This window comes from Oryx dammah, unplaced genomic scaffold (genome assembly GCF_014754425.2).
Source record: "Oryx dammah isolate SB20612 unplaced genomic scaffold, SCBI_Odam_1.1 HiC_scaffold_19, whole genome shotgun sequence".
Taxonomy (NCBI): domain Eukaryota; kingdom Metazoa; phylum Chordata; class Mammalia; order Artiodactyla; family Bovidae; genus Oryx; species Oryx dammah.
The window spans coordinates 50,245,060-50,267,621 of NW_024070203.1; the positions used below are offsets into that span (position 1 = coordinate 50,245,060).

The 22,562-nt window shown below is 37.0% G+C and overlaps 1 protein-coding gene across 2 annotated transcripts in view; it reads left to right on the forward strand.

Moving 5' to 3' along the window:
* CRISPLD1 (cysteine rich secretory protein LCCL domain containing 1) overlaps window positions 1-22,562 on the forward strand; it is a 51,303-nt gene that overhangs the window by 18,380 nt on the left and 10,361 nt on the right. Inside the window, exons 3-12 of one of the 2 annotated variants that reach the window (XM_040262073.1) lie at window positions 11,870-11,988; window positions 12,340-12,472; window positions 13,586-13,701; window positions 14,478-14,578; window positions 16,312-16,452; window positions 16,625-16,685; window positions 16,794-16,860; window positions 17,039-17,169; window positions 19,323-19,366; window positions 19,462-19,534. In XM_040262073.1, the coding sequence (XP_040118007.1) occupies window positions 11,870-11,988; window positions 12,340-12,472; window positions 13,586-13,701; window positions 14,478-14,578; window positions 16,312-16,452; window positions 16,625-16,685; window positions 16,794-16,860; window positions 17,039-17,169; window positions 19,323-19,366; window positions 19,462-19,534 (986 nt within the window). Of the gene's footprint in view, window positions 1-11,869; window positions 11,989-12,339; window positions 12,473-13,585; window positions 13,702-14,477; window positions 14,579-16,311; window positions 16,453-16,624; window positions 16,686-16,793; window positions 16,861-17,038; window positions 17,170-19,322; window positions 19,367-19,461; window positions 19,535-22,562 lie in introns of those variants that run through there. The other variant, XM_040262074.1, reaches the window with a different exon arrangement.

Consider the following 22,562-nt stretch of genomic DNA (forward strand, 5'->3'; position numbering starts at 1 on the left):
AATTAAAAGACGCTTACTCCTTGGAAGAAAAGTTATGACCAACCTAGATAGCATATTGAAAATCAGAGACGTTACTTTGCCGACTAAGGTCCGTCTAGTCAAGGCTATGGTTTTTCCAGTAGTCATGTATGGATGTGAGAGTTGGACTGTGAAGAAGGCTGACTGCCGAAGAATTGATGCTTTTGAAGTGTGGTGTTGGAGAAGACTCCTGAGAGTCCCTTGGACTGCAAGGACATCCAACCAGTCCATCCTAAAGGAGATCAGCCCTGGGATTTCTTTGGAAGGAATGATGCTAAAGCTGACACTCCAGTACTTTGGCCACCTCATGCAGAGTTGACTCATTGGAAAAGACTCTGATGCTGGGAGGGATTGGGGGCAGGAGGAGAAGGGTACGACAGAGGATGAGATGGCTGGATGGCATCACTGACTTGATGGACGCGAGTCTGAGTGAACTCCGGGAGTTGGTGATGGACAGGGAGGCCTGGTGTGCTGCGATTCATGGAGTCGCAAAGAGTCGGACACGACTGAGCGACTGAACTGAACTGAACTGAAAGATAAACAACTTCTCTCCTAAATGGCAGCAAAAACAATGAAAGCATTATAGCCTTGAATTTATCACAAAGTCAGTAAAAAGATATGGCCTCTACAAAAATAATCCATGTTCAACTATTCAAAAATTTATCTTTAGCCTAGCCTAGGTATGTCATGAGTTGGGCTTCCCTGGTGGCTCAGTGATAAAGAATCCACCTGCCAATGCAGAAGAGACAGGTTTGCTCACTGGATGGGAAGATGCCCTGGAGAAAGAAATGGCAGTCCACTCCAATTCTTGCCTGGGAAATCCCATGACAGAGGAGCCTTGAGGGCTACAGTACAGGGGATTGCAAAAAGACTTAGCTAATAGCTAAGACACGACTTAGCTAATAAACAACAGCAGCATCATGAATACCCTTTCACCTGATTTTATAGCACACTAGTATGTTTGATGCAGGGTATTAGGTTCCGTATTTGTGATCCAAGTTATTGCCCAGGCCAGGCCAGCTGAGGCTAGAGAAAATCGATGAGTACATATTGGTCATATATTGTATGTCAAGTTTTATATTAGGTGATATGGAAAACACAGAAAAAGTATGAGACAGTTTTTGATTTAAAATTCTGCTTTGAGAATTAAAATCCAAAGTAGAAGCAGATGTCGGAGAACACATGGTGATTGTTGTCTTTAATAAGACAATTCAGAGAAGGGTGAGATAAATAGAATACGTATTGTGGTTGAAATGACTTCCGAGAGGAGAGAGACTGTTAACAGGACTTTGGAGAAAGGATAGAGTTTAAGTAACCAAGGAGGGGAGGAAAGAAAGAACAGTCTCATAGGGGAAAATTTCTGATGGCTTCAGTGGCCAAGAAATATGAATAGACAGGTACTAGAACCTTGCTTCTTGAAGTCTGGTTATTCACTGTATGCTTCTGTTAGAAATGTCATAACTTGGATTTCTCTCCTGACCTGCTGAGTCAGAATCTGAATTTTAACAAGATCTCCTGATGATGTACAGGCATTTTAATGTTCCAGTAGAGTCAGCTCAGGTTGAGGAGGGGTGGATGGTAAGTGAGGTAGGTAAGTAAGTTATAGCCAGATTTGGGAGGGCCTGGCAACCTGGAGAATCCCAGGGACGGGGGAGCCTGATGGGCTGCCGTCTATGGGGTCGCACAGTCGGCCACGACTGAAGCGACTTAGCAGCAGCAGCAGCAGGCAAGGAGATGAAATGCGAATGAACAGACATTCTGGAGAAAGGTAAGGATTTTGTTGATGTCACGGCTCTGCAGCGTCACAAGGACAATTTGCCTTACATCATGCGTTCAGTCTGTCTGTATAATGTCAAAACAGTGGGCGTAACTAAAAAGATCTTGTGAGTTCACCCACACATGAAATTTTCATTCCAAAAATTATTTTAATTTTAGTAAACTGCAGAGGCAGTTTCCTCAATCATTAAGTTGCTCCTTTGCTAAGACTTCCAAGGCTTTGTTTTGAAGTCGATTTTAGGTAAAACACTGCCACATCTGCCTCACATCTCTGTCATTTCCAGGAGACCCTCATATGTGCCTTGCCCTGGGGTGATGCTGCTATTTTCTCAGTACCTGGCAAAGCCTCTCTGTCCAGAAACACAGGTGTTCCCTTTGAAATCTGAGCCTCGTGCATTTTCCCTGTGACTACAAAGTCTTTTCAAAGCAGGTGAAGCACAGGAGTTAAAACACCGGAGGTAATTTCCCAGTTGTAAGGAATGTACTATTTTCCAGTGCTTTTTGTACCAGATGACTTTGTCACAAAAACCTCATAGGCTCTTTTAGCATAGATTGAATGATTGATTGATCTCCTTGATGTCTGGCTCTTCATTATAGTTCTGATAATACCGCCATCAGGGTGAAAAGAAGGTGGCTAAGATTGTACACTGAGGCATTATTTTTGGAGTTTGAAGCTGAAGCATTGTGAACTGTCAACTGTGTCACTTCCATTGAGAAACAAGTTCTTCCCTAGAGCTCCAGTTAATTGCTGTTGAGCAGATCACCTTCACGGCTTATTCCACCAGATTTGGAGATTGCACTTTCTGATGTAAATAGAAAACACAACAGTGGTTTGAGAGGGATTTCTGTATTGACATATGATGGATATTCATAAATCTGTTTTTCCAGAAGGGCTGGCAGGATAAGAATTATCTTTTAAAGGTGGTGTTTAGAAAGAGATTGGAGAAGGCAATGGCACCCCACTCCAGTACTCTTGCCTGGAAAATCCCATGGACGGAGGAGCCTGGTAGGCTGCAGTCCATGGGGTCGCGAAGAGTCGGGCACGACTGAACAACTTCACTTTCACTTTTCACTTTCATGCATTGGAGAAGGAAATGGCAACCCACTCCAGTGTTCTTGCCTGGAGAATCTCAGGGACAGAGGAGCCTAGTGGGCTGCCATCTATGGGGTCACACAGAGTCGGACATGACTGAAGCGACTTAGCAGCAGCAGCAGCAGTAGAAAGAGATAGTTCTATATGTTTTTGATTTTCTTCAACTGCTTGTACATTCACGAGCTGGGTAGAAAATCCTGATCATCCTTTTAACTGTGTAGAAAAATTACATGTGAAAGTCTGTGCCTTACTTTGAAGATTTATCATTGGGTTTTCAGGACTAAGCTTGAAGAGATACCTGGTGTTAACTATTTATTGAGAATAACTTCTTGTCTTACTCAGTTACGCTGGAATCCCACTATAGTATTCTTGCTTGTAGAATCCCAGGGAGAGAGGAGCCTGGTGAGCTTCTATGGGATCACAAAGAATCAGACCTGACTGAGCAACTAACACTTTGGCTTTGCAGTCTTGAAATTCACAAATCAACTTTTGCTTCTTAGTTAAGAAATAGCTCTATTGTCATCAGAACACTGGAGTGGGCTGCCATTTCCTTCCCCAATGCGTGAAAAGTGAAAGTGAAGTCGCTCAGTCATGTCCAACTCTTCGTGACCCCATGGACTGCAGCCTACCAGGCTTCCCCGTCCATGGGATTTTCTAGGCAAGAGTACTAGAGTGGGGTGCCATTGCCTTCTCCATCTATATGCAAATATATACATCTAAAAAAGACAGATGTTCATGGAATTCATTTTCAAATTTTATAGTTTCAGTGTAATTTATAGTTTTTGGTAGGAATATAAGACCAGAGGTTTCAGCCAAGATCTAGATGTCCAGCGTAACTGCATTTTCAAAACACTATTGTGCTTTGATGTTGTTACTTTGCCAGACAGCAATGCATATTTTGAAAGTCCAGTAAGATAGTCAAGGACCATTTTTTTTTGCATTTATCTTGAAAACCCATGGATTTTCCAGGCAAGAATGTCTTCGAAAAGACTTATGTCTTTTCATGTCTTAGCATATCTTCAAAAAGACTTATCATAGCTTAAGCCACTTAGATGGGGTTTTCTGGAATGGTAGAAAATCTTGCAGTCGTATTTCTCCCTGTTTAGAATGACATTAAACAGTTACTAAATTATGTGAGACTTTCCAGTCAGTAGATTATTTCTATGTGCATTTAAAGGTGTCAGATCATGCTGGTCAATTTCCTATTAAAATTTATTTGTTTACTCATAATGTTTTTTTCATTGGTGATTCTAAACTATAGAGTTGGCCAAAAAGTTTGTTCAGATTTTTTTCTGTAGCATCTTATGAAAAAACCTGAACAAACTTTTTGGCCAACCCAATATATGAAGTAAAATACTTACATCTTCAGTGTCATTTAGAATATTTCCTTCGGTAGACTAAGTATCATGATACCTTCACCAGGAAGTGTCATTAGTATCTTTGTGGATAAAGAGACATATGTCATCTCCATCCCTACCACTCATCCTTTTTTTAAAAAATTAATTTATTTATTTTAATTGGAGGCTAATTACAGTATTGTGGTAGTTTTCGCCATACATTGGCGTGAATCAGCCACAGATGTACATGTGTCTCCCATCCTGAAACCCCTTCCCACCTCCCTCCCCACCCCATCCCTCATCGTTATCCTGGTATACCTGCTTTGAGTGCCCTGTTTCATGCATCACACTTGGACAGGTGATCTATTTCACATATGGTAATATATGTTTCAATGCTCTTCTCTGAAATCATCCCACCCTCACCTTCTCCAACAAAGTACAAAAGTCTGTTCTTCATATCTGTATCTCTTTTGCTATCTCGCATATAGGGTCATCGTTACCATCTTTCTAAATTCCATATATACGCGTTAATATCCTGTATTGGTGTTTTTCTTTCTGACTTACTTCACTCTGTATAATAGGCTGTAGTTTCATCCACCTCATTACAACTGATTCAAATGTGTTCTTTTTAATAGCTGAGTAATATTCCATTGTGTATGTGTACCATAGCTTTCTTATCCATTCGTCTGCTGATGGATATCTAGGTTGCTTCCATGTCCTAGCTATTATAAACAGTGCTGCAATGAACAGTGGGGTACACCTGTCTCTTTCAATTCTGGTTCCTTGGCTTACAACTCATCTTTGAGGATTTATGTGTGAAGAGTCTAAGTACAGAAATCAAGCAGATAATATCACAAAACTTTACTCCATGCACTTTAATACAATCTTTAGTACTAATAATTAGCTAAAAAGTTCAAATTAATGTTTGACTTTTATTTGAAAAATAGTCTGCTATTCTCTTTAGTTTTTATACTAACAATTTTGAAGCCTCAATTATAAGAAAATGCTCTTCAGGCAGATTCCTAGTGACTAATTAACATTGCGTTCAACTCTGGTTTAATGTACTGCAACAATAATTTTGACACTGCAACATGATAGTGATTTACAGGACAAGAATTTTAAGGTTACATAAATGGGCTTCCCAGGTGGCTCAGTGGTAAAGAATCTGCACGTCAGTCATGGAGATGCTGGTTTGATACCAGGGTTGGGAAGATCTGCTAAAAAAGGAAATGGCTACCCACTCCAGTATTCTTGCCTGGAGAATCACATGGACAGACGAGCCTGGTGGTCTATAGTCCATGGGGTTGTAAAAGTTTGACACAACTTAGCGACTATAAATGTACAATACTAAAGAAAATATATTTGAAAATCTTTTGGAAGAAAAACTGTGACCAACCTAGATAGCATATTAAAAAGCAGAGACATTACTTTGCTGACAAAGGTCCATCTAGTCAATGCTGTGGTTTTTCCAGTAGTCATATATGGATGTGAGAATTGGACTATATAAAGAAAGCTGAGTGAAGAAGATTTGATGCTTTTGAACTGTAGTGTTGGAGAAGACTCCTGAGAGTCCCTTGGACTGCAAGGAGATCAAACCAGTCAATCCTAAAGGAAATCAGACCAAGTATTCATTGGAAGGACTGATGCTGAAGCTGAAACTTCAGTACTTTGGCCACTTGATGCAAAGAATTGACTCATTGGAAAAGACCCTGATGCTGGGAAAAATTGAAGGCAGGAGGAGAAGGGGACGACAGAGGATGAGATGGTTGGATGGCATTACTGACTCGATGAACATGAGTTTCAGCAAGCTCTGGGAGTTGTTGATGGACAGGGAAGCCTAACGTGCTGCAGTCTATGGAGTCGCAAAGAGTCCAACCCAACTGAGCAACTGAACTGAATCCTTTTTAAGAGAGGAGCTATTCTCAGTATCAAAGAGAAAGAGTTATGTTACTAATGATTGTCTTTGCCTCATGTATAGGGATGCAACCTCTGGTAAGCCAGCAATATTAACTCTATTAAAAACTCCACTCCTCAATGATTTGCAGCTGTCATTGACTGTTATTATAATAGCATAACAGGTATTCTGGTAGGAGTATGAATTGTGTATGCTCACCACATTTCACAAAGAAGAGCAGTCAATGGAATTTTCTATATATGTCTAGATAGCTACATAATTTTCAGATTTTACAACACATTGTTTTAGTGCTAAAGTGAAGTGAAGTGAAAGTCGCTCAGTTGTATCAGACTCTGCAGCCCCATGGACTAGAGCCTGCCAGGCTCCTCTGTCCATGGAATTCTCCAGGCAAGAATCATGGAGTGGGTAGTCATTTCCTTCTCCAGGGGATCTTCGCAACCCAGGGATTGAACTCAGGTTTCCCACATTGCAGGCAAATTCTTTACTGTCTGAGCCACCAAGGAAGCCCTTTTAGTGCTAAAACTACTATGAATTTCAAGGTTTACTTTTAAAAGTCCTTTGTCAAGGTTTAGGGTTTCTCATATACATAACACACAGGAAATGATAGAGCCACTAAGTTCAACTGGTTGAAAAATAACCCCGGAGACAAAGTATGTTAATAATATTCTAAATGTTTCTTTTAGTAATAAAACTTAAATTGAAGACTTTACTATGTTCTCAGAAGGAACAGCTTATTCATGTAGTTGGAAAATAGAGTGGTTTTTATTTCTGCACACCTCAAGTACCCGTTCTATAAAGAAATGGTAATTTTAAATGTGGCTTGGCTTTAAATTAGTCCTGGGTGAATAGTTCAGAGAGAAAAAATGAAGCTGGTTAGGCCATCTTGATTTAATTTACAATCCTGAATTTAAATAGAAATAGAGAGTAACCTGCATTTAAATGGGATGGGTATGAATTATTGCCTGTCTTCAAACCTGAAATATTATGTTGTAGCATAAAAATATATATTCTGTGCTGTTATCATGTTATATGATGGTATTTCTTCCAGGACAGCTATATTTTCAGTGATTTTTTTTTTAAAGAATGTTCTTGATTCTTATTATTGAACTTATCCTAAATAGCAGGGCTTGATTAGATTCTTCAACTGATTACTTTCAAAATTGTCGCTAATATTTATTAAATATTGATAGTAAATTTTAGCTGCATGCTCTTTGCCTCAGTTCTTGCATTAAAATAATGTTTGTCCCTGTTTTAGCATTATCATAATTAATTTGATATGTTCTACTCCCTATTTTATTATTTTTAGTGAGTGTGATTTATTTTTAATTTTGGCCACATCATGCAGCATGTGGGGTCTTAGTTTCCCAACCAGGGATCAAACCCACACCCCCTGCATTGGATGGTGGTATCTTACTACTGGACCATCAGGGATGTCCCCCACCCCCATTTTTAATGGATTAAATAGAAGAGAAGTCATGCTGAAAAACAACTTGTCCATAATATATAGTCAACAATTGAATTTTAGTCCTTAAAGGAACCTGAGTTGTCTTCTATTTCAACTGACATATTTTACAAATAAGAAAACATAGCCTGAAGCATTTGAATGATATGTTGTAGATTTTATTCCAGTTTCTACACAATAGATATATAAACAGACTTTGGATATGCAACATATTTGTGAACTTGGAAATAGTTGTGTATCTTCTCTAGAAAGAATCCATCAATTTTGTAGGATAAACTGACGTCTAAGGTTGTAGAATTGTGTGTAACACAAGAGTAAATTGACCTTGAATAAGGGCCTTAAGAACTCCCTTAGCTGGGTGGTTCTTTTGGGGCTCTTACTTGTGTAGTGACCTGGACAGGCAAACTTACCAGCCCCTTGTCTGGGCTAGGAAAACACAAACAGTAGGGACTCCTCTTGCATCTCTCTCTCTGTTTCTGTGTGGTCTCTCCATCTTATTTTTTTAGCTACCTCTTCTGGGTAGCTGAAATCCTAATTTGTTGACTCAGGTCTTTAAAGATGTGTGTCTTAAAAGAGAAAGAATCGGATAGAGGCTTTATTTCCTAACCTAGCTGGGGAAATCTCACAATGCTATTCTGTTTGTTAGAAGGGAGCCACTATCTAACTCAACTTGAAGGAAAGGGGAGGGAATTCAACTCCACCCACCCTTTGTGGGAAGAGTGTTTTAAAACCATTTCAATGGTTTCAAAGCCTTTTTTTTTTTTTTCCTTCTCCATCTAGGAATGTTTGTGTTTTTCTTTCTGGTACCTGGCTGCTCTTTGTGAGGTTGCTTTGTTGCTAGATTAGAAACCTATGGATAAATATATTTTCACTGTGGTGGTGTTGTTTAGGCGCTAAGTTGTGTCCAGTTCTTTTGTGACCACGTGGACTGTAGCCCGCCAGGCTTCTCTGTCCAAGGGATTTTCCAGGCAAGAATACCTGAGTGGGTTGCCATTTCCTCCTCCAGGGGGTCTTCCTGACCCAGGGGTTGAACCCGAGTCTCTGCATTGGCAGGTGGATTCTTTACCGCTGAGCCATGAGTATGACTAAAATATTATTCAAGAACCTGATTTTCAAGATTGAAGGCAAAAATTTGTTTGTCTCTTAAGGACAACCTACTAACCAGGGAACTCTTCATAGAAGTAAGCTTGCTTTTGAGAGATGACTGTCTTTCTGACCACCTGGATACAAAAGGATATCAGCATCTTGCTCATTTTTTGGGACTTCAGCCAAATTCTTTGTTTCTTACCTAATTTGTTTGGGTAAATAATAACAGTAATTTGAATTATGCCTTTGCATCTTACATAATATGTAATTATAAAATTAGGTCTAATTTAAGTAATGACTTTAATTAATAGTATGTTCACATTTGGCAAAGTGTTTACCCGATCGATGCTTATTGATAGCATACGTTTCTGATGTCTATACCACAAAACCAGTCGTCTTGAACATTAGATATGAATTCAAAGTGAAATTCAAGTTTTTATGAAATCCAGATACTTTTATGCTGTTAATTTTTTAGTGGCATGTAAATATTCTTTTTTTGTGTGTGTTTTTGGTAGATAATAAAGATGTCTAAGTCACTTCAGTCGTGTCCGACTCTGTGTGACCCCATAGGCAGCAGCCCACCAGGCTCCCCCATCCCTGGGATTCTCCAGGCAAGAACACTGGAGTGGGTTGCCATTTCCTTCTCCAATACATAAAAATGAAAAGTGAAAGTGAAGTCACCCAGTCACGTCCGACTCTTCGAGACCCCATGGACTGCAGCCCACCTGGCTCCTCTGTCCATGGGATTTTCCAGTATTCTTCTAATTTTGTATACTTTTTCTTTTTCTGGCTTTGAAAGCATGATTTTATGTATTTCAGATCCACAGTTGAATTAGCAAGAATGTTTGTTGCAAGATTATATGGAGACTATACATAGAATGAAGAAACTTCCCTTCTTCACACATACTTTTTTTCCTTTTGTTTTGTTTTCTAGTATCTTGTCCTTTTGACCTATAAGCATGGTTAGGTTTCTTCCATCCTTTAAAAGGAACTTCCCTGGTGGCTCAGATGGTAAAGAATCTACCTGCAATGCAGGAGACCCAGGTTCAATCACTGGGTGGGAAGATTGCCTGGAAAAGGGAATAGCAAACTACTCCAGTATTCTTGCCAGAAGAATTCCAAGGCCAGAGGAGCCTGGCAGGCTACAGTTCATGGGGTTGCAAAGAGTAGGACATGACTGAGTGACTGACACTTTCATGTGAATTCTCAGCTCTCTGGCCAAGGATCAGACCCATCTCCTCTGCATTGCAAGGTGGATTCCTTTTTTTTTTTTTTTTTAAATTTCCCAACGAAATTATTTTTTATTCTTTGTTCCTATATGAACCTCCAACAATTCTTAAACACTGAACCAGCAGGGAAATCCCTTAAGTTGCTCTTAATAATGAATTAGTACCGAGCTGACCTCATGTTCTTCGACTTCTCTGTAACATTTGAGCTTAATTGCCCACTCTCTACTCCTGGAATCTCTTGTCCTGTGCCTTTTACTATTTAATCCTCTTTTAGTTTTCCCTTAGCCTTTTTGACTCCACTTTTCCTTGTTCATTTTACTTAAACTTGTTTTTTTCTCCTCTTCAATTTTGATAACCCCAGAGTTTTCTTTACATTTGTTCTCATTCTGTATCATCTTCCTGAAGGAATAACTTCATGTCTTTGGAGTATATTTCTTTCCCCAGAACCCCAATCGTCTATCTCCACTCTCCACTTGACATATATACTGTGTGTATCACAGACACCTCACCCATTAGCCTTGAAATAAGCATTGAAGTGCAGAGACATACACTCCTATTACAAAAATCTATTTCTCTTTCTGTTCTTCTTTCTCAAGTTTGGTAATCTCATCAGTCTTCACCTTTTTTTTTTCTTTCCCTCACCGCCTGCCTTTAGTCATCCATCAACTTCTAGGAATTTAAATTCCTAAACATTATTTCAGTCTGTCTGCTTTTCTCCAGTTTCACTGCTTTCACCTTAGGTTGTGTCCTCATTTTCTAGTTCCAGGCCTATTTTTCTATCCTCCTAACATGCCCAGAATCCTGTAATTGTGCCAGTATTGAAACTAGTATTGGAAAATTCATTGTTTTTACCACCCCATTCACTGTGCTGCCTGATTTTCAAATTAACAAACTGAATATTAAACTTGGGACATATGAAATTATTTTGGTAATGATTTTGTAATTGTAAATGTTTCTTTATCAAGTATTTTTAAAGTATGAGTTAGTCACTCTTGTTGAATTTTTTGCATACAAAAATACGTTTCTATTTTATGGAATTCAGATTCATTAACCATTCATTTATTCAGCCAACATTTACTGACCACCTTGTCCATATGACAGACATAGATAATAAGCTGAAGTTACAAACATGAGTTAAACAACTGTCCCCAAGCAACTCACAGTCCGTGACAGAGACATACAGATGAATGCTAGCATCTCAGTGCCACGCTGAGTCTCTTCAGTCGTGTCCAGCTCTTTGCAAGCCCATGGACTATAGCCCACCTGGTCCTACTGTCCATGGGATTCTCCAGGCAGGAATACCGGAGTGGGTTGCCATTCCCTTCTCCAGGGCATCTTCCCGACCCTGGGATTGAACCCATGTCTCTTAAGTCTCCTGCGTCGGCGGGCGGGTTGTTTACCACTAGTGCCACGTGGCAAAGAGCGTAACAAAGCTTCAGAGTCCAAAGGAGGAAATGGCTTACATTTAAGAGAAATGAAAATATGTCAAGAATGTATTATATAAAGTTGGATCATGATAAGAGTAAGGATCTGTCTGACAAATAATTGGGACAAGGATGTGTTTTGCAGAGGAAACAGTGCTAGCAAAAGCAAGGAATAACAGCCTTTATGACAGGGGATATTGTGAGTGAGGATTTGCACTTTATGTGTATAGGGATTTGTTCAATGGGATTAGACAGAGGAATCACTTAAGTGTATTTGTGTCCACGTAGGCAGTTCTTAGCACTTAGAGCAGATTGGAGAGATGTGGGTTGGATGAAAGGAGATTCATTAGGAGGCTAGTGCAAAAATCTAGGTGAGAGACGGCGAGAACCCAGATTAAAATGCTGACTTTGCATAGAAGTCAGAAAGAAGAAAACATAACTGACTAACTGTATACGCTAAAGAAATGTCCAAACTCTCTATATACATTATCCTTTCGTGTCTGTATTTTGTTTTTGTTTTGAATCGTAGACATGGGATGTAGAACTGGAACGGTCTGCAGAATCCTGGGCTGAAACTTGTTTGTGGGAACATGGACCTGCAAGCTTGCTTCCGTCAATTGGACAGAATTTGGGAGCCCATTGGGGAAGGTAGCTTAAAAGTATAACTTTTTGTTTCTGAAACAGAAGAGTTTGAAATGAAATACTTACTAATGCATCATTGTAAGTTTTCAAAGGCTTAGTGCCTAAAAGGAAAACAAGCAGTCACACCAAGACAAATAAGAAAAAAATAAATATTATAGCAGAATGATCAGCAGTATCCTAGACGTGTTTTTGTTTCAAGTAATTGATATATTAGTGACGTAATGGGCAAAAGTGTTTAATATGAATAAATTCCACAGAACTGCCTCTCTACCACATTTTATCAGTGCTTTCAGCAATGTTTAGTTTTATATTTTCTCCAGCCTTACTTGATCTTTGTGGTTATTTTCTTTCAAAAAGATACAGGCCCCCAACCTTTCATGTGCAAGCATGGTATGATGAAGTCAGAGACTTTAGCTACCCGTATGAACATGAGTGTAACCCGTATTGTCCATTCAGATGCTCTGGACCTGTATGTACTCATTATACACAGGTATGTCTAGGGTATATTGTACCTTATTCCTCTGAATTTGTGTAAACTAACAAAGTTTTTTTGTTTTTTTTTGTAGGAGAACTTATAGAGTACTGAACATTTGTCTTCCTTATATCATTTAGTATTGCTGTTACAAATCTATATACATGTAGAATAGGCTTATGTATTTTTATAAACAATAATAGAGAAATTATAGACATTTCCTTAAACATATTATTTCAGTGATTTTACATTTAAAATACTTTAATATAGCCCTGATAAATGCAGATGGGAGGAAATTTACCACCTTTATATTCAGATGTCATTATTTTTTATTTTCCACAAATAAAAATATGGTTTTATTTACCCTGACATTCAGTATATTTGATGCATGCAGCATTTATCTTTTTACAAAAATTCTTAGTGTTCCCATTGGATATGTCCTAAACTACTAAATCAACCAATTAATGACAGATTTGGCTAGATAAAACTCACCACAGATCTGAGTTTCTAGACTTTCTATGACTGATTATTACTGAATATAAAGCATGCTTCTGTATACCTTAGCATGTCCAAGATTAAGGTCAGCAGGAGGTTCCCTAATAGGCAGTGACACATTGAAATGTGAGAAATTTGAACACCTAAACTTTTGCTCTAGTACTTTCTGATTTAAGATGAGAATTTCTCTTCCTTTCTTCAGTAGGTTTTTTCATAAAAAAAAAAAATTAATATGCCATTTAGGCTTGTGAAGGTGTGTAACATTTGAGATTTTTATGTTTTATATATGAAAATTGGAGAAGGGAATGGCTACCCACCCCAATATTCTTGCAGAGAATCCCCACAGACAGAGGAGCCTGGTGGGGTACAGTCCGTGGGGTCACAAAGAGTCGGACTCGACTAAGCACCTAACACTGTCACTTTCAGAGTTATTATGTCTCTCTCTCTCTTTTTTAAGTTAAATTAAGGACATCCGAAAATCTCTAGAAAAATATCCTTTTGGACATTGCCTCATTTCATTTTGAATGGTAACAGCTGGTTCTCGAGTTCACTTCTATACATTTTCTCTCGGATATGTTGTTGTCTTATTTCATCTCAACCTGCTTTCTCTGAGCCTTTTTTTCCCCTCTGATGTAGGTGGTGTGGGCAACAAGTAGCAGAATAGGCTGTGCCATTAATTTGTGCCATAACATGAACATCTGGGGGCAAATATGGCCCAAAGCTGTTTACCTGGTGTGCAATTATTCCCCAAAGTGAGTAGACGAAACACTGCTTTTATATATAAATATTTCTTAACAATGTAGATATAACTTTATATTCTTGACTTTTTTTGTCATTTTCAGTGTGTGTTATGAAGTAAAGTGCACTGGTTTTACTCACTTTACTTAATATGGCAACAATTATGGTTGCCCGATGCATAAAATTGGTGCTTAAAGGGAATGTGAAAATTGAAACTATGATCTTTGTAAAGATAAGAATCATTTTTAGGCCTTCAGTTTTATTTATTGCTCTATTATATTGTTTAAATATTTAATAATTTGGGTTTATTAGATATGGGAAACTATAGACTGAGAAATGTATTTTCACCTGTGTAAAGACCCTTCAAATAATTACATTGAAAATACTAAACAACTAAACTTCAGTCAAATGTAAGTCAAAAATCTGTTTTTATTAAGACAAATGGAATATAGATGAATATCCCATAGCAGAGGTTAGTGTTTTGCAGTAGTTTGGTTTTGTAATTCTTAACAATACATATAGCACATTATTTAGAATATTTTCAAAAGAATGGGATAGCAATGTATGTTTAAACTTAGTAACAATGAGATGTCACTTCACATTTGTCAGAAATACTATTATTAAAAAGAATACAAATAAAAAATGTTGGTGAGGATATAGAGAAAAGAGGACCCTTGTACACTGGTGCTGGGAACGTAAATTAGTGTAGCCACTGTGGAAAACAGTATAAAGATTTCTCAAAAATAGGAAAAATAAACTACCATTTAATGGAGTGAATTATCTTTTTAAGGGGAAACTGGTGGGGCCATGCCCCCTACAAACATGGCCGGCCCTGTTCTGCTTGCCCACCGAGTTTCGGAGGAGGCTGTAGAGAAAATCTGTGCTACAAAGGTATGTGCTGTTGTAACATTCAGGTTGATTTATATTTTAATCCAACTTCCACATTAATTTGTGTTTAAAAAGCCAAAGAGCACATTTAATTATTACATGAAAAGTTTTCAGAACCCTATTTCAAATATTCTGAAGAAATCATTTAACATATTTTAAGAATATTTATAACATTAATAAATCTATTACACTAATTTATGTTTAAAGGAAAGTTGCATGATTGCTTCAGATGACCACTTAATTCTACTTTGAAATTATCCCAGAGTGATGAGTATATTTACAGTCTTAAAAACCATCTTGATATAGTGTTGGCTAGAATTATTCCCATGAATGTCAATTTTTTTGAAGAATTTAGTAATTTAACACAATTTATTTTAAGTGCTCTAAAAATTTTTGCCTAAATACCTATCCGTGACTCTTATTGAACCATGCCCAATGAATTATACTAATTCTCTGCTTCTTACTGCAAAACTATATAATTTCTCATGCCAAAATAACAATATATGTGCACATATATATATATATATACATAAAACATATTATAAAACTGTTGCAAAAAGTGCTGTCTCACATACATTGGATGTCCTCAAAAGTAAATATAAAGTAAATGCATGGTGTCTTATTTGTAGCACATGAAGATAAAACTTACCTGACAAACCTTTGTGAAGGTCATCCTTATTGGGTATCCAAGTGAACATTTTACTCTCTTGTACTACTTTATTCTTAATGATGACTAAATGAAGATTAATGCAGACCAAGTGTATTAGAAAATATGTGTAAATGAAGCCACTTTTCAGTACTCAGAGAGAGATCTTTTTTCCTTTAATGATTGAGTGCTCATTAGGTATAATAAGTAGACAAGAAGTTACCATATATTTCACTCTGTTATACGAGCCATTTTTAATTCCTAAAAATATTTTTCTTTGTGTGCGAGTCTGTTTTCCATCCGTTCTACCCCCAAACCTCCAACCTCCTTGCTCCATTGTCAGTGACCACAATGTTTTTTAAAGCTGACTTTCCTCTGAATTCATACTTCCTTTTTTTAGTTTCTGAATTCTTGGACATACATGAAAATAGCCACATTTTCAAAATGTGCCCATCAAGCCCTTGATATAAGCCAGCCTGGAAAAAAATATTAAATTCAATGTTTGCATATTTTCCATTGTTAAATTTAAATTTCTGCACATTGAATTTCTTTCTGCACATTGAATTTCCTTCTACAATAGAAACTTTTCCATGGGAACTGATATTGTGGTAAATAACAAGGAAATGTCAATTCTTCTTAGGCTGAATTTCCTTTCAGGAGACTTTTAAATGTGATTCTTTTGAAAACTTTAAGTGTTATCCTCCTAAAAATATGGTTTCATTTGAGAAAAGAAATGAAAATTCACTAAGCCTCAACTTCATTTAGATCACTGTATAGATTTCACGGTGTCATTATGAAAGCATATCATTGATTTCACTTTAAAATATAAGGAAAGCTTAGAAATGATTCCATTTGATATTAGCCAAATGGTAGCATAAATGAATCAAGGGCTCAAAAGTTTATGCACCTGCTTTATTTACTCCAATGCAGTATGTAAGGTCACTACTGTAAGTCAAAACATGTGCCAATATACCATATGGATTTTTCTAGTAGTATTACATGTTATATAGGCATATAAAGATGTATCATTATTGATAATTTGTACACATTTAAGATGAACTCATATTTCTTAAATCCTTTTCTCTAACAGAAGGATCAGATAATTACTATCCTCCTCAAGAAGAAGAAACAAATGAAATTGAACAGCAGCAGTCACAAGTCCATGATACCCACATCCGGACAGTAGCAGATGATAGTAACAGAAACGAAGTCATAAGCACACAGCAAATGTGTAAGACCTCCATATTATTTACAGAAATTGTAAAGTTTACATTGCTGACATATACAACTGTATTTTATTGATGTTGAACATTTTTAGACTGGCAAAAACTTGGCATTAGACTGTATGGTTGAATCAGAGCAACTGTACATCAACTAAATTATTATTATCTTTTAAATTTTAGCTCAAATTGTTTCTTGTGAAGTAAGACTAAGAGATCAGTGCAAAGGAACAACCTGTAATAGGTAATGTTTATGATTGTACTCAAAATTAATTGGCAAGATACAAAAATACTTTCATTTTATACAGACATTCAGAGAGGCTAAATTTTGTTTCCCATTTCTTTCATTTAGATATGAATGTCCTGCTGGCTGTTTGGATAGTAAAGCTAAAGTTATTGGCAGTGTACATTATGAAATGGTAAGTATTATAAATTTGAGGATAGACTCCTTTCAAATAATATTTGATTTTTAATGGGAAAATAGTTTATGTATTTATAGATATTTTGCTAAGAAATGTTTAAAGCCATAAATAGTAAAGAGTGGTATCCCATGCAGAATTCTTATTTTCACCGTCTTTTCTCTTTCTTTTCTCCCAGCAATCCAGTATCTGTAGGGCTGCAATTCATTATGGGATAATAGACAATGATGGTGGTTGGGTGGATATCACTAGACAAGGAAGGAAACATTATTTCATCAAATCCAATAGAAATGGTGTTCAAACAGTTGGGTAAGTACCTGAATAATCTTGTGACCAGAGATTTTAAGTTGCAACAATGAGTTACTTTCTTTTAGAACAAAGCACAGAAGAATTTAATTTATAAAGAGAGAGGATAGAAAGGCTTATTTCAGCTACATAATATCCATGGGCAAAAGAAAGAAAACTCTCTGAATTCAGTTGAACCCTTTTGCTTATACATGCTAAGTAAGTTGCTTCAGTCGTGTCTAACTCTTTGCAGACTCTGTGGACTGTAACCCACCAGGCTCCTCTGTCCATGGAATTCTCCAGGCAGTACTGGAGTGGGTTGCCATTGCCTTTTTAAGGGGCTCTTCCTGACCCAGGCATCAAATCTGTGTCTCCAGCATTGCAAGCGGATTCTTTACCATTGAGCCAATTTATACAGATAATGCTAAAACTCTAAATATTAAATTTCGTGTCATTAAGAATGTAAAAATTTATAGTTTTTCCCATTGTGAAATAATAACATTTTTCACCTGTGATAGAAAATGCCCAAGAAGACTAATTGATTTGCATATTCTTCCTTTCTTGTTTAAAGACAATTATTTATTTTATGCAACACTAACTTTGTCAATAAGATAAATTAAGTACTAGATAAAAGAGCATTTTGAAAAGTCTCTAAATACGTAATGTATCATGTCACCTTTCTTCTCCTTAAAATGTAATTTGACTCCGCATAAAAGAATAATTCCCTGGTGACTTCCCTGGTGGCTCAATGGTAGAGAATCTGCCTGCCAGTGCTGGAGACATGGGTTCGATTCTTGGGTCAGGAAGGTCCCCTGGAGACCACCCACTCCAGTATTCTTGCCTAGGAAATCCCATGGACAGAGGAACCTGGCGGGCACTATATACCACGGGGTCACAAAGAGTTGGACATGATTTAATGACTGAACAACAACAAAAGCATTGATTAACTTTTGAAATGTTTGTCACATTGAACATAGTAAATATATTATTCTAAAACAAAATATTTTCATATAGTCTCTGTAGAAAATAGAAAAATGTAGACTTTTGAAATGTAGGATTTGTAGTTTCTCCTGCATAAAATAATAAACATTGAATCTCATTTTGGGATGCCTTTTCTTAGGAAATGTGACGTAGTCACCCTTTCTTTGTCACTATACAGTTGCAAAAAACTCCACAGTAGGGAATTCACAATGATTAGAAGGAATTTTTTTATATTAAAGATCCTTAAAAACTGGCGGGATGATGTGGTATATATATAGTTTTGTTCAAAGGCTTGATGTGTGTTTTTCAGGCATTAGCAATTATTCTCTTAAGTAAAAGTTTTATAGAAACACTTATTTATTAACTTATTCATCCAACAGATATTTGTTAATTACCATCAATAAGTAATCAATGTTAAGTATTCACTTTAGAAAGGCAAACACTGGGTGTTGCATTAAAGAACATTTATCCTATTACTAAAAACTACAAAAAACAGAACAAAAAAGAGAACATTTATCCTATTATTTACTTTTTTCCCTTAAGTTGCTTTTTATTATTTATTTTAGAAACTCTCTTGAAATTTGCAGAGTATGTCAAATTAAAGTACCATCACAAATAAGCATTACCTTTTGCAATAGATGTTTTTCTGAAAATCTGGTATAGATAAACCAATTAAAAATTTCTTATATAATGGTATGCCTTTTCTTTTATTCCTGCTTTAATAATGCATATAAGGAGTACTAGAGGGAACAAAAAATGAATAATGCACAGTCCTTTAAAGTACTTATTATTTAGCAGTCTTTTTACAGTGCCTTGTATTGACTATTTTGAAAGAATAAATTGGTTCTGTGATGACAGAGCATGAGTATATTGAGAATTTTAATTTTAATAAGAAACAAATATATAGATACAAATGTATATTATTTCATGCTATTACCTATAAGTTTTTGAGACTGATAATGAAAAGAGGTCATTCTCTGATATCAAGAATGGTATCGACTTGGTTCATACTTGAAGGTCATATGGGTTTGGCATAAAACAGATGATTAATTCTTATACTACTCCTTGTATAGATATTTAAATAAAAATGTTTAAGATGAAATTAAATTTCACAGACTTAAAAAATGTAAGAATTTAGGTTGATGTCAATGCATGTAAGATGTTGATGATTGAAATTTTTATATTTTTATCTTTAGCAAATATCAGTCTGCCAATTCCTTCACAGTCTCTAAAGTAACAGGTTAGCACTGTTTTTTCATCTTATTTTCTTATCACTCTGTTGCATATTATCGTTTATAAAGGATTCACTTATTTTTTTGTGTTTGAATACTTCAGTTCAGGCTGTCACTTGTGAAACAACTGTGGAACAGCTCTGTCCTTTCCATAAGCCTGCTTCGCATTGCCCGAGGTACTGTGTTTTAGGTTTTCTTCGTTTTTAACCAGTGAATGGGGGACTTTTACCCTGGACAGCTGCTTTTGCCTGAGATCCTGGTGTCTCTAGGACTCAACGGTGTTTGGTCTTGATCTGCTAGCAGTAGGAGCAATGGACACCACACACTGCATGCGCTCCAGGCATTCTTAGTGTCCTTTCTCCAAAAAATGTAGGTTAAAAAAATTTTTTTGTCTTTATCTCTATGAAAAATATTTGTTTTCACATTGGAAAAAAAGACCCATATATTCATTTTGACAGCTTTACAGAGGCTTGGCCACCCAGTGAGTGACAAGTTAGACACATCGGTCACTTGTCAGGTCATGGCATGGCTCTTTCACAGATCCAGATCACATCAGGGCCAAACATCTTTCCTTAAGATTAGATGTAAAAGGAGGTACTATTGAAATGTGTCAGCATTTTTATTCAAGCTTAATGCAAGTTGTAGTCAAAGGAAAGAAATACTAGATCACTGTCTACATTCTCACAAGTGTATATAATAACAAGGTGTTAAAACCGGAGATTGGAACACAAACAAGCAAAAAGCTCCTACATTCTTTCTTTGAACTGAAATTACCTAAATAGAAACTAACTCAGTTTGAACTGTGTTTGACCTGGGTCTTCCACAAACCAAGTGCTAAGTATGGTCAAGGCGGAGCCTGCACAGCCTGGTCCTAAGGGCAGAGCAGGTGGTTTTGTCCCTGTAGGGTGGACAGGGAATGCCCAACAGTTCTCAAATACAAAAACAATTTTGTTGTCAGTGGGGATACCCTTCCTCCAACAGAAGGCATCTTTTATTAAAATCAACCCTTTAATTCAAAGTTATAAAAACTCAGATTCACATATTACTTATAGTTAAATGGCTCTGGTTTAGATGCTATAGGAAGTATATACACTTTGGAGTCATACAGACTTTAGGAACATGAAATTTAAATAAGAATTGTAGCCATTTCTTAAAAACTGCTTTGCAGAAGACCTGCTTCAATTGGTAAAGATAGTTGCAATTGAAATATTTTATATAATACTTTTAGGAAAATAACTGATACTTTCATCAAATAATGGTTTTCATAGGGTCATTTTGCTGAGCCCTGGAGGAGGGCATGGCAACCCATGATAGTATTCTTGCCTGGAGAATCCTGTGGACAGAGGAGCATAGCGGGCTTCAGTCCATGGGGTTGCAAAGAGTTGGACATGACTGAGCGCACGTGCATGCATTTTGTTGAGACTCCGATTTACTATGTAGAATGAATTATGGTTTTTTTTCTAGTCTTAGCTCTGATTTTCTTTTAGTTTATGAGTGGGTGTGTATGAATGAATTCTGAAGAGCCAATCAATTTTAAAAAGTGCCACTTGACAGTTTCTTAATTTCTGGGAGTGGATTTTTTTTTTAAATATCATGTGACTGATTGAACACTGATAATTGAACTCTATGTTTAAATCAAAAACCTTTTGGAACCTTTGAAAAAATGAGCTAAGGTATCAGTAAGTGAATAGGATATCTGGAGAAAGAACATTCCATACAGAGGGAAAGATAAGCACAATGACCCAGAAGATAAGATTATTCCATATGTTTGAAGAATAACCATCAAGCCAGTGTGACTGGAGCTGGGTGAGAAAGTGGAAGAGGGGTAGGATATAATGCCAGAGAGGTAATGAGAAGGAAATACTCAGGGCTTATTGGTCATTATAAGGATCTTGTCATTTATTCTGAATCAGATGGAAAGCCACTAGAATATTTGAAGCAGAGGAATGATATGATTGGACTTGTATTCTTCAGTATAAGTGTGTGGGGATAGTAGATTGGAAGGGGCAAGATTGGAAGCAGAGAGAGCATAGGAGAGCTTATTGTAGTGAGCTGGGTGTCAGATGACAGAGTCCAGAGTCACAGTGATTATGGTACTTCAGGATGCTCAGAGTTTATTTCAATGTACACCCAATGGAAATTGCTGGTGGGTTGAATATAAGGTTGAGGTAAGGAGGGAGATTAGGCTAGAATAAAGGTTTTGGCTTGTGCAACCAAATAATGGAGTTGACATTTATTGTAGGAAGCCTAAAGAAGGAAGATTTTGGGGACTGGAGGAGATTAGTGATTTGGTTTCAAACATGCTGAATTTGAGATGTTTATTAGGCCTAAGTGGAGACAAAATCAACATGGATGGTGACTGCAGCCACTAAATTAAAAGATGCTTGCTCCTTGAAAGAATAGCCATGTCAAGCCTAGACAGTATTTTAAAAAAGCAGAGACATTACTTTGCCGGCAAAGGTCCATATTGTCAAAGCTATGATTTTTCCAGTAGTCATGTATGGATGTGAGAGTTGGACCATAAGGAAGGCTGAGCGCTGAAGAATTGATGCTTTCAAACTGTGGTGCTGGAGAACACTCTTGAGAGTCCCTTGGACAGCAAGGAGATTAAACCAGTCAATCCTAAAGGAAATCAACCCTGAATATTCTTTGGAAGAACTGATGCTGAAGCTGAAGCTCCATATTTTGGCCACCTGATGTAAAGAGCTGACTCATTGGAAAAGGCCCTGGTGCTGGGAAAAATTGAAGGCAGGAGGAAAACGGTGCAACAAAGGATGAGATGGTTGGATGGCAGCACTGACTCAATGGACATGAGTTTGAGGAAACTCAGAGAGACAGTGATGGACAGAGAAGCCTGGCATGTTGCAGTTCATGGGGTCGCAAAGAATCAGACATGCCTTAGCGAGTGGACAACAACAAAAACAAGTGGAGATATTGAATAAACAACAGGATATATAAATACAGATTTAGAATTAAGAGACGGGACTCCAACTAGAGATGTAAATTTGGAAATCAGCAGTTTATAGATGACAGTGAAATTGTCATGAAAACCGTGAAACTGGATGAGATACCAAAGATATGATCACAGAGAAAAACTATGAGATATATGTGGCAGACAGTGAGTGGTTCAGTTTTTCCAAGTTATATATTTGTTAATTTCTGCACCCACATTAGTTACCAAATTCCTAGATACTGAGAAAACAA